Source organism: Rosa rugosa, chromosome 2 (assembly GCF_958449725.1).
Source record: "Rosa rugosa chromosome 2, drRosRugo1.1, whole genome shotgun sequence".
Taxonomy (NCBI): Eukaryota; Viridiplantae; Streptophyta; class Magnoliopsida; order Rosales; family Rosaceae; genus Rosa; species Rosa rugosa.
The window spans coordinates 54,811,646-54,823,691 of NC_084821.1; the positions used below are offsets into that span (position 1 = coordinate 54,811,646).

General features: G+C 41.7%; 1 protein-coding gene across 1 annotated transcript; it reads right to left on the bottom strand.

Moving 5' to 3' along the window:
- Window positions 1-529: 529 nt before the first annotated feature.
- On the bottom strand, window positions 530-2,253 carry LOC133731051 (probable transcription factor KAN4). The gene is made up of 6 exons (XM_062158522.1): window positions 1,944-2,253; window positions 1,742-1,818; window positions 1,563-1,599; window positions 1,098-1,227; window positions 760-832; window positions 530-670 (listed from the first exon to the last, which is right to left on the bottom strand). Exons 1-6 carry the CDS (start codon window positions 2,251-2,253, stop codon window positions 530-532), a joined length of 768 nt encoding a protein of 255 aa, XP_062014506.1.
- Between the last annotated feature and the right edge of the window lie 9,793 nt (window positions 2,254-12,046).

Here is a 12,046-nt window from a genome sequence, read left to right on the forward strand (position 1 = left end):
TTCATGGGGTAAAGGCTTTTGATTCTATTTTCTACTGATAACATGTTAGAAAACCTCGAAATTCGCTCAAAAGAATAGTGACATTTTCTTATAGCAAGTCCACCCGTTGAGGTTGACAGGTCAATACTATTCACTGCTTTTTGCCTTTCATTTCAATCATTTAGGTTGCCATGTCAGATACTGTTCATAAAAGGTCATCGAATATCAGTTGGCAGGTCAAGAAATTGACCCAGAGTGACCTTTTGTGAACAGTATCTGACCTGCCAACCTAAATGATGGAAATGAAAGGCAAAAAGCAGTAAATAGTATTGACCTGCCAATCTCAACGGGTGGACTTGCTCTTAGGGTCATAATTTTCCCACTTTCTCACGATTTACACATCTTCACACACTAGAAATTGTGAAGAAGTGTGAACTGTTAGAAGGTGGTTTTAACCAAGAGTGAATTCAAGAGAGAGTTCAACCAAGAGTGAGTTCAAGACATCATTTACATTAGAACTGTCACTGTTTACATATGTGCATGATTGGTTTTAACCAAGAGTGAGTTCAAGGGAGACATCATTTACATTAGAACTACTCCCAGCATTTGATGATGAGTTTAGTGTCTGAGGCATTGTGGCATCAATAGCTCCTCGAATATTAGCATCGGTCCCTTCATCATCATTGCTTTCCTGTAAATGTCATATGCACACATATATGGAATAAGTTCATTGTACATTTAGCAGCAATAAGAAGAGAGTGAAGAGAGATGGGCTTTTACTCGAGTAATATTGGTTAATCCCTGAAATAGATCTGTAAAGATGAGGTAAGATTTCGTTTTCTTCTCATCTTTCCTGCAAAAGTCACTCACCCAGCTAGCAAGGTCAGAAGAAATTGCAGATATATTGTTATACATTCTCAAAGGTAAATCCTACTTACCCAACATGCACCCTTTGAAAGCAATAACATAGTTTCTATTAGTTGCCATAGACAGGATGCATTGTTGTAGATGAATTTCATGACCCTATTACTATTTTGGCAGTACCTGTTATTCCTTTATTTATTTTTATTTTTTTTATTATAATTTTTTTTTTTGGTGAAGAAGAGGATGTCAAATACCAGGGTGGAGTAGCGGAGCTATTGATTGATTCAGTTAGGTACGAGTCATTTGAATGCGAGGAGTGCTTCCCCTTCTCATTCACCTCTGCTCTTGCAGCTGCTTCTTCTGCTTCTCTTGCAGCTGCTGCTTCTGCAACAGATTTCAGTTAGAGATTAATTAATAAGAATTAATCTTGAAGGTGCCAAATATGCATATATGTGTGTGTTATTTAATTAATTAAGCTTATTCAGTGCCTCGCTCTTTTGATGTTCTTCTTTCTCATGGGATTTCTTTCATCAATTTATTTCCATCCTAGATATACATGATCAACCCTACTTACACTGGACTAATAATGCAGCATGAAATTAAGATGTAATGATCATTTTAATGAAATGATCAATTTTTCACTGATTATTGGATGAAAATATCAGTCCAGGAACTTGGGTGTGAGGCATGTATGAAAACAATTGTGTTAATATATATACCTTGTACTAATTCTTCATCCTTCATGTTTCTGTACATCTGTTCATAGAAAACTTCAACCGTGAGAAAAAAAAATTATGAAAGATTTCAAAGCCTGTAATCAACCCAATTGAACCCCTCCTGTCAAAAATAAAGGGCCGGGGAAGTTCAAAACCGAAATCTACAATGATGGCTTAATTACCTGAAGATGGCTTTTTATATGATTCATGGTGAGACCTTTAACATTCATGATTCGCAAGATCTTCTTTGGAGTAGCTCCTAAAATTGGAAAAGATCGATAGAGAAAACAGATAAATAAGCAAACACAAAATGTTGGGAGAGGCTAACATAAACATATGAGAGAGAGAGAGAGAGAGAGAGAGAGAGAGAGGTTAGATAATCACTGTCTTCTCCTCCAAGGATATCAACTGCATGCACAAAACAGCGGTGGAGATCAGGTGTCCAGTGAATCCGAGGCGCTTTAGAGCGAACATAACGTCTAACCATAGCAGCTAACTGGCCAGTAGGTCTCGGCATGATCATCCTTTCAGCTTGCAAATTCACACGGCGAACTCCCTTATGCTGAGGTTCAGTCTTCCTTTCTTGATTCTCATAGGATGAGAAATGTGGAGTGCTTTGTAATTGTAATTGTTCACCCCTGTTTGATCCCGTAAGAGAGCTCCCTTCACCTAATTCAACCCTGTTTGTTGCCATATCTTGGAGCTGAGGGAGCTTTTATTTGCTATTTATTTTATCAGAAGAGACTCAGAGAGCTAGAGAGCTAGCTAGATAGGGGCAATTGCAACATACACAGGAAAATAGAATAAATACAGAAGGTGACCTCTTTGCTCATTTTGTCTTTGTGTCTTTTGGTGGCAGGTTTCCTCATCTCCAGATGGACACTTTAGTCATTAGATTAGAGTTTTCACTTGTGAAAAAAAAAAAGAAAAAAAAAAAGAAGAGGACTTAGCACATACATTGATGCCTGTAGTCCCAGGTAAGCCGGTTGTACTGCCTTCATGATTGGGTGAAAGTGAAAAAAAAGTCATGTACTTTTCAATTCAACTTCAAGTTCGAGGTGTTGATGCCGTCATTTTCTTACTAGGGTCGTTTTCTACACATTCTTTATTTACCAGACTACCGGCCGGGCACCATCCAAAACTAAAAGAGCTTGGGAAAGGTATGCAGGTAAAGTTTTATCCAAGAGAAAGAGCCAATAAAGCAGACGTTATAAGAGAGAAAATTGAATGGTTGACACAAGAAGCCAAAGAAAACTATGCCAGTTAACATGACAAAAGCTATGCATTCTTAAAAGAAACATCCTACAGACTCAGTAGTCAGACCTCCCATATAGTATTATCCTGAAAAACAATCCCTAATTTCAGCCGAAAAGAAGAGAGAGTTGCACTCCCCCAGTCATTTACTCAATTACAAAGCAGAGATTGATCCCAACACATTCCCATTCCTCGATGAACACGAAGCATCTAAAGAGTGAGGATGAGGTCGTCGAGAATCTCTGGGTTGGAGAGTGGAGACACGTCGGGGATGAGGACGTCAGCAAAATGACCAGGCTGGTTTCGTAAGCAAAGCGCATGCAGTGGAGGGCTTAATTAGAAATTTGGAAGGAAGTTTCTTCATTAATACTAAAGGAGAAACAGCCAAAAGGGCTCTAAAACAGATCGATCAAATGGCGGGAACGTGGCGTCCATGGCATGGTGGTAACAGAGAGTAGCAGCTGGAAAGTTAAGAGAGAGAGAAATATTGGCAGCTTCCATGGTATTCTCTGTTGAAGATATTGGCAGCTTCCATGGTATTCTCTGTTGAAGGATGTCGACATCATGTGTGCCTCTACAAACTAGGGTTTAGAGTTGTAATAGGAAAATGCTCTAGGTATTCAATTGTATTCGGATTCTATTACCTTTTGTGTACCTTGTAACTCCCTATATAAAGGGCTCCTATTATCAATAATAAACATACAATTCCAATTCTCTACAACACGTTATCAGCACGAGTTTTAACCCTAGCCCCTAATTTCAGCTGAAAAGAGAAGAGAGAGAGCACAAACCAGAACCCGTTTCCCATCTATCCAGACGCAACCTCAGGCCAATCCACGACCAGCACAAAGCATCTAAAGGATGAGATAGCTGGGTTATGTAAACAAAGCGTATGCAGTGGAGGTATTAATTAGGAACCTGGGCGGAAGTTTCTTCATCAACAGAAAAGAGCAAACAACCAAAAGGGGTCAATAACAGATCGATCCCATGGCGGGAACGTGGCGCCCGTGGCCGTGGTGATAACAGAGAGGTTGAAAGCAGCTGGAAAATGAAAAGACTCGGTTTTCGAGTATTAGGGTTTATCTGGTTGAGTCTGTGCGCCATGGACAAGTGTATTCGAGTTGGTAAGCAAAGCAAAAGTGATGGTGGGATAGAGTTGACAGCAAAGCACGAGTGAATGTGTGACGAGTTTCGCAGTCAAGAAACGTACCTGGAAATAAACTCACCTTCATCACCCCATCTGAAATCGCCGTCGAATTCTCCCATCACGACCCCAACGTCGCCCGGATCAACAACGGCAGTTTCGGGTCCTACCCCGGCTCCATCATCTAGGCCAGCCCAATCAACCAGCTCAAAAAAGGGATCCTCCACTCCATAACCATCATCAACGCCGACCATGTCGACGAGGTCTCCGAACCCTTTTTTTTTTCTTCACGGCTACGGCTGTGTCATGTGTGGGTCATTTTCTTAAAAGTCATTTATGTCGCTAATTTTCTTTTTTCTTTAAATTAATGAGATGAGTAACAACAAGAATAATTGAATTTACTATTTGAAGGCATTGTTTTACTTTTTTTTTTTTTTTGAACCACAAAATCAATTCCATTCATCACAAGCCAGAATGGCACGGATACATACTTTCCCTTGCCAACTCTAGGGCAAGTTTAGGACATGGTATGCTAGCACCACCCATTAGACAATCAGTGCTCACTTATTTTAAAGCGAGCCTAAGAACTATGAAAACAAAACATAGTAAATAGGCTAAGTTCAGAAAGTAAAAACGAAACTTAAATTTTTTGCTCCTTGCCCTAACATTTGGGCTAGGAGGTTTGGAAAGACTGTAAATGTGATTTTCTGAGTCAACCCTCCTAGATTCCAAAGACAAAACTCTGAAGAAACCGAGCCCATTAGTGAAGTGACAGAATTCTCCGGGGCCAAATACGAAACCCTAAAGGACTCAGGCTTATCAATTGGGGCCACACTTGGGTCCAAAACCAAACAACATACCCAACTACGAAGGAAATAGCAGGCCTGTTTGATTTAGGCCACCCACATGAAATGGGCCACCTAAGTGATTTGGACACCCCACCAGAAGTAGGGATCTTCTCACCGGCGACCATTATATCCTTTGCCATCAACGACCTCACCACCTTATGCTCTGATTGGAGAACAGTACCTGCTGTCGCCGCTCCATGGGACCGGATGCCTTCTATCACAGTGACAGTACGGTGGAAGACTCTAACAGACACTTTCAAAGCCGGCATTGATTCGCCTAGCCACTTCTGGCCTGCAAACCACTTCAGACCCAGCGCCAAGCCGGCCCTCCATTCTTTATCTCCCGATTCAGCCTTAATCCAAGTCAAGCCTAGCCTCTGACCGCCAGACCTCGCACCCAGAAACCATCTAGATCGATTTCAAATCGCCTTCGCAATCATCATGTCAGCCCACACAATTTGATCGAATAAGGGTTTGAGTCGTCCCCTCCGTGGTCGAATTCGAAAGCCAGACATCCACACACGCCAATCACCGATCTCAATCCGATCTGTCCGGCAATCACTATCATCTTCAATTTTACACCAAGGAGATATGGTGGTGATACCCTGATTCCATCGCATTGACAATGGTAAGAGGTCACCGAAAAAAGCCTGCGTTGGAGAGTGGATGCAAAAACCACAGAGTGTGGAGAACAAATCCCCACTTAGGATGGAGACTGGAATCAGTCGCCGGATTAGAGAACCATAGCCCCGGCGGCTAGGTTTTAGAGAGAGCCAGAACCCCATATATGACCTTTACACTTGTTGTAAGGCATTGTTTTACTTGACCAAATGTTATCTTTAACTACTGTTAAAAAAGAAAAAGAAAAAAAGGTTATCTTAACTACGTACTAGCAAGTAGCAAGGTTGGATTTCTTTCCCATAAGACTCTTTCGGAGGGGTTTGTTCCCGGGTTTTGTCAGTTGATTTGGCTGGGCTCGTGGTGGAGGCGGTGGTTGCGCTGTTACAGGCCGGTATTCGATCCCCGTGAATGGTTTCTTGTAACGTCGGCGCCGCCTGGGGTTTTGATCGATGGCGGTGTGGGGTTGTGAGGACCCAGATCGGGGTGGTGTTGTTTCATGGTGATGCAGGTCGGCGGTGTGGCTAGGGACGGTTGGATCGCTACCATGGCAGTCTGGATCGCGACGACACGGATTGGCGACATGGGTCAGACGGAGCTCAGCCGGAAGGTGACGTACGACGGTACGACGAGGGTGATGGAAGAAGACGGTGGATTGGGCCCGAATCAGGCTGCTGGGCCTGGAGTGATCTCCTTGGTGACTACCCTATTGGGCTGGGGTTCTACCCTAGTCCATTAGCTTCTAAATTTGGGCTAGGGTTTAGGTTCTTGGCCCAAACCTATGTTTTTAGTTTTTTTGTCTAATTACAATAAGTTTCCTTGTATTAGGAACCTAGAACTCTAGCACCTCCAGTGTTATACCAATGGAGGATCCCCGCTACCTCTACGTATTGAATGCATAATGAGTAGGTCGATCTATTTCTATGTACCATTGTGGGTACTACCACTATCTTCTTGTCTGTCTATGTCTTTAAATGACAGCGGAATAGTATGTAATGGCTTATTCTGGCTTGTAATGAATATATTATTTCTACCCTAGGGGTTTGATTCAAAAAAGGTTGGATTTCTCTAAAAAAAAAAAAAAAAAAAAAGAAGAAAGGATTGGATGATCATGTTTGTTTCCTGGTTTGCTATCTACCCACTCGATAAGTCGATATATATGTTGTCATTTTAACATGAGCATTTAGGCCCCGTTTGGGATTGCTTCGCTTTTAAAAAAATCAGCTTTTGTTCAAAATTTTAGATTTTATTGTGTTTGGTAAATAAATAAAAAGCAGCTTTAATTAAAAGTTATAGGTCACTGGCAGCAGATTTTAGAAGCAGCCTAGAGGTTGCTTTTAGAAGCTGCTGTGGATTAAAACACACTCTGCAGTTGTTTTATGTACTGACAGCACTTTTAAAAATATTATTTACCAAATACGAAACTGTTTTAATTCACAGCTGATTATTCTCACAACACAGCAGCAGCAGTTTTTTAAAAAAGTCGCAGCAATCCCAAACTAACCCTTAGAGGTGCGACTTCATGAAAGTGAATAAAGCTAAGACAACATATATGCTTTTCATCGTCAAGGCTCCCGCAATCACTTTAATCCTCTATTTAATTACAACCCCACACTATATGGCTCGACATTTTTGTTGTTCTTGCAACTGTTTTGTTTTTTTTTTTTTTGGATGAAATGTTCTTGTTTAGCGTCATTGGTTGGCATGCAACATTTTTTTTTTTTTGAGAAAATATTTTCCATATCCGCTAGAATGGTGAGGCCATTTGTTATTGTGTATTTAAGATGCTGACGACAAGCGAAATCCAAAACTAATTGGTTATGGGTGGAGAGGTCCGGCCCATACCCTGGCCTAAAACACTTCGAACTGCTAACTTCGTTAGCGGCTCATATTACTCTCTCCTATGAAAACCCTAGCTCCGTGCATCCAAGGTCTTCCATCCAAAATATTATTGAGAAATTTAGAGGGAAGCAATGTCATTAGACTACTTTCCCGAAGAAATTATACAAGAAATCCTCCTAAAGTTGCCCATTAAATATTTACTCCGATGCACCACAGTGTGCAAGTCTTGGCTTTCCCTGATCAAAAGCTCTAGTTTCATTGGCACCCACCTCCGCAACCAAAACGACCTTCCCAACCTCCCCCCCTCTATTCGTTTCATGCGAGGTATACGATTCTTGTTTTCATCAGCATTTCTCATTGCTCTGCGATAACGAAGGATTGAGGTTTCCTGAGCACATAGTAGTCGTGCATTCGATAAGCACGACCTTATACATCCAACGGAAGCTAACAATTTTGTCTGCGGAAAGGGCACAGTACGTTGGTTTGATGTGGTTGGAACTTGTAATGGGCTAGTATGCCTTACTGGCATTAATTTTGGTGAGGATGATTGGGTGGATATTATAGCAATAATTTGGAACCCTTCTATTAGAAGGTTTGTGATCTTACCAAATCCTAGTGTATCCTCCAAGAAGGGTTTTGGCTTTGCAAGTTTTGCCTTTGGTTATGATCCTTCTACCAATGACTATAAACTTCTGAGAAGCGTGGTTCATGATTCTAATCAAATCCCATGTGAAGTTGAGGTTTGGTCATTAGCCCGAGGCTTATTGTTGGTGCGAAAAAATTCGGGAGAGGGATTACCCAACATAAATCTCTCTCCTTCAATCTCCGAGAAGCCCTTGACGCATCCATCTTGTAATCGATTATGGGAGAAGGGACCTGCAAAACAGAAAAACACTCCGACGCCCAAGTAAATATCAATTCGAGAAGATTACAAAAGAAATTGGATTGATACCTCTTACCATCCCCCCTTGGTTCCTCCATCAGCTTGAGAATTTATAGTCATTCATTCCTTGGTCCTTACTTCATGGTTCTTGGCCCTCACTCTACGTTGGTAGTGGGAGGAGTAGTGTTTGCACGTTCTCCACCACCTGATCCGTTTTTACTGTCTTTCACTTTAGCAAGTTGTTAGTCCCTTTTGGGTTTTGATCAGTGGGCTTGGTTTAATGGGTGGGAGCCCAAAGCCAAAATTTTACACCCCCACAATGCCCCCTTTTTCCTTTCCGTACGAGCTCCGAGTGCGGGAAGGAAAAACAATCGATACTTAAATAGAAATAAATTGTTAGTCCATAAGGATAAATAATAGCAACAACAACTCCATGTGTCAAGTAAAAAATTAAACAAAATTTATCAAACGTACACAAGAATAGTTAACGGCAAAATTAAGATAAATGGTGAGGATTCAAACAGCATTTTTAAGGGCCTGTGCCTGTTTAACGTCGCGAGGACAACCCTTTTAAAGTCCGGGGACTGCCTGTTTAACGTCGCGAGGACAACCCTTTTAAAGTCCGGGGACTGTGCCTGTTTAACGTCGCGAGGACAACCCTTTTAAAGTCCGGGGACTCTCGGTATGCCGCCTCCGAGGAGGACAAAACTTGCTTTGATTTTGGCTTCAACCCCGTCGAAATGATGTTGCCCCCAATCTAGGCTTTTGTAGCGCCTTAATGTCCAACATTGAGTAATGAATAACTGTGTCCAATTATTAGTTTAAGCATGATCGCATGTCAAGAACAAATCATTTCTTGAGATCAAACAATAAAACTCATACGAAACAAAAACCAACAATAGTTTAACTTTCACTTGAAACCAAGCTATATAATTACATGAAATTCCTCCACAGCTGCAATATCACAATCACTCAAACGTTAACCTCAGGCTTCCCAAACAACTATCAATCCAAAACGTTATGATATAATTCAACGTATACACATGGGTTAGAAAAACTGGAAGACTTATTAATTAGACTCATTTTCTACTGCCATCATTGATCATAGGTCATTCAAATATTCAATTTCATTGATCATAGGTCATTCAAATATTCAATTTACTATCCCATAAAGCTGTACATGGCTAATCATTACGTGAATCACCAGTATACAGATATGCATGTATATAGCAAACCACTTTAACCAAAAACTTAATCATTCAAAATATACACACACCTTATATGCTTTGCAATAATAAGAACAGTATGGGCAATTATAACCATGTAAATCAAATAGTACACGGATTACTCTAAGCAACTAGAAACATAAGCATTGAGTTAAACATCACTTATTAAATCAAGTAACCACCAAGAACCATATAAGACGTCATATGATACCCACCAGGCAATAAGCATTAAGCTAGATTAATTCAATTCATGCACCCGGTATATGTATGTATGTATGTATGTATATATATATATATATATATATATATATATATATATATATACGGAGCCGTTTTAGAGCGGACGTCCGCAACTCAGAAAAAGTGCGGACGTCGCTGCTCCGGCCTCGATCGACGGGCAACGGCGCGGCACGGCTCGCCGGAGGGAGGCCAGGGGTCATGCGGAGGGGTCTGCGGTCGGGTGGAGTCGCCGGCGACGGGTTTTGGGTGCTGCACAGAACCTGCAGTTGCAGGTGAGGTGGCTGCCCAAAAACCGGCAAGCCCGACCTCCTCCGACCTCGAATGGTGCCCAGAACGGTCCGGGACGCCTCCGGCCTCCCTCCTGCAAGCCCCGCGCCATCGTCGCCGCCTGCTGCGTCGACGTCCGCACTTTAGCGACAGTGCGGACGTCCGCCCTTGATCAGTCCTGTATATATATATATATTGCAATAAAGAAATTCTTCGAGAGAGAGCACGAGGACAAACTTAAATTCAACGGGGTATACATATACATTCATATATAACCAAAGAAAGGCCAACCCTCTGTACCCAACACAATGACGCAAGCTTCATGCAGGTTTTGGATTGACATGCTAAGTGGGTAAAAACATAAGTATTATGAAAAGAAAAATTCTTCATTTAACGCAGCAAACCCCTACCTTGGTTTGTTAAGCAGACTCATACCTTGGTCAATGAATTCAGCTAAGAGATTACCAATTCATATATGTGAGTTCCATGCTCAGGTCGAACCGGCCACGAATTTAATTTCTTTTTGTTTTGTTGATCGACCATCAGCCTCTGCTAGCTATGGCCCTTTGTCAGGATTGAAACTGAGAGGTTATTGACTTCGTTAGTTAATATCAAAGCGTGTGGTCATGATAAATTCATAAATCTAAGCAAGATGTATATAATCGATCACAAAATATGGACGAGAAAGATATAGAGAACAAAATTCTTATCCTTGAGTCGTAATGGGTTCGCTCTCAGCGTGCTTTCAATAATGGTCAAGATTAGCCCGCTTGCGTCGTGCCCTCACAATAGGTGCTTGGAGGGTTTCCGGTGTCGGTTTGTCGTCATAGTCCGGTGTCATGTTTCAATTCGGCTCGGTCCCGATTCACTCTACTCGTGCCTCAGGGTCATGTCCTTCACGGCTTCACCACACACTTTCTCTGCGACGCCTCTGTCTTTCACGTTTCTGAGCTACACCCACCTCTAGCGGTGTTCCGATTCGCAAATAATGCTAATTAAACATGCTATTAGGTCAAATAATAATAAACAAATGAATAATAGGGAATGAAAATTTCAGCTTATCAATCGTTGAGGAATTTCTTCCGCCCCAACTTTCATGGCTGCATCCATGGCTTCTCGACTAATTTCAAGGCTTTTTGTTCATTCCCACAGACGGCGCCAACTGTTGGTGCGAAAAAATTCAGGAGAGGGATTACCCAACATAAATCTCTCTCCTTCAATCTCCGAGAAGCCCTTGACGCATCCATCTTGTAATCGATTATGGGAGAAGGGACCTGCAAAACAGAAAAACACTCCGACGCCCAAGTAAATATCAATTCGAGAAGATTACAAAAGAAATTGGATTGATACCTCTTACCATCCCCCCTTGGTTCCTCCATCAGCTTGAGAATTTATAGTCATTCATTCCTTGGTCCTTACTTCATGGTTCTTGGCCCTCACTCTACGTTGGTAGTGGGAGGAGTAGTGTTTGCACCTTCTCCACCACCTGATCCGTTTTTACTGTCTTTCACTTTAGCAAGTTGTTAGTCCATTTTGAGCTTTGATCAGTGGGCTTGGTTTAATGGGTGGGAGCCCAAAGCCAAAATTTTACACCCCCACACTCATGGAAGAGTCTTAGTCCTGATATTATTCCTGCAAACTTTAGACCTAGAAAGCCTGATTATTTGCATGATCGTGGAAGACATGATTATGGAAAGCATGTTTTTGTCAGTGGTGCCTTGCATTGGGTTCAACCCTGTAACATAAACCGGCACAAATCCATTGTGCTGTTTTCTAGCTATGTCCTCCGATTCATTTGGAGAGATTGCATTGCCTGAAGTTCTGAAGAAAGATTCGCACGATTGCTTTATGTCAAGATACAGTGAGTCACTCGCCTTGTTGTTTGAGGATTTCGATAGTTGTTGTGCTCACTTGTGGGTGATGAAGGAGTATGGTGTGGCAGAATCGTGGACTAAACTAATGACGATAGGAGGAGTGCATTCTCAACTTTTTGTCAAGCCATGTTGTTTTCGAAAGAATGGTGAACTATTGTTCAGGGTTTCAGTTTATGGAGGTTGGAGATGGATTGACCTTAACGACGAGCTGCATAAACATATTGAAAACGATGACTGCGATTACAACTTTATGGATTCTTTTATAGAGAGCATTGTTTTACTTGACCTACC

Bases quoted from the DNA above. Each gene is read 5' to 3' on its own strand.
- LOC133731051 (XM_062158522.1), bottom strand. From the start codon at position 2,253: ATGGCAACAAACAGGGTTGAATTAGGTGAAGGGAGCTCTCTTACGGGA. The intron at 1,819-1,943 runs GTGATTATCTAA...TTCCAATTTTAG, and splicing joins TATCCTTGGAGGAGAAGACA to GAGCTACTCCAAAGAAGATC. The intron at 1,228-1,562 runs GTATATATATTA...AATCTGTTGCAG, and splicing joins GGATGAAGAATTAGTACAAG to AAGCAGCAGCTGCAAGAGAA.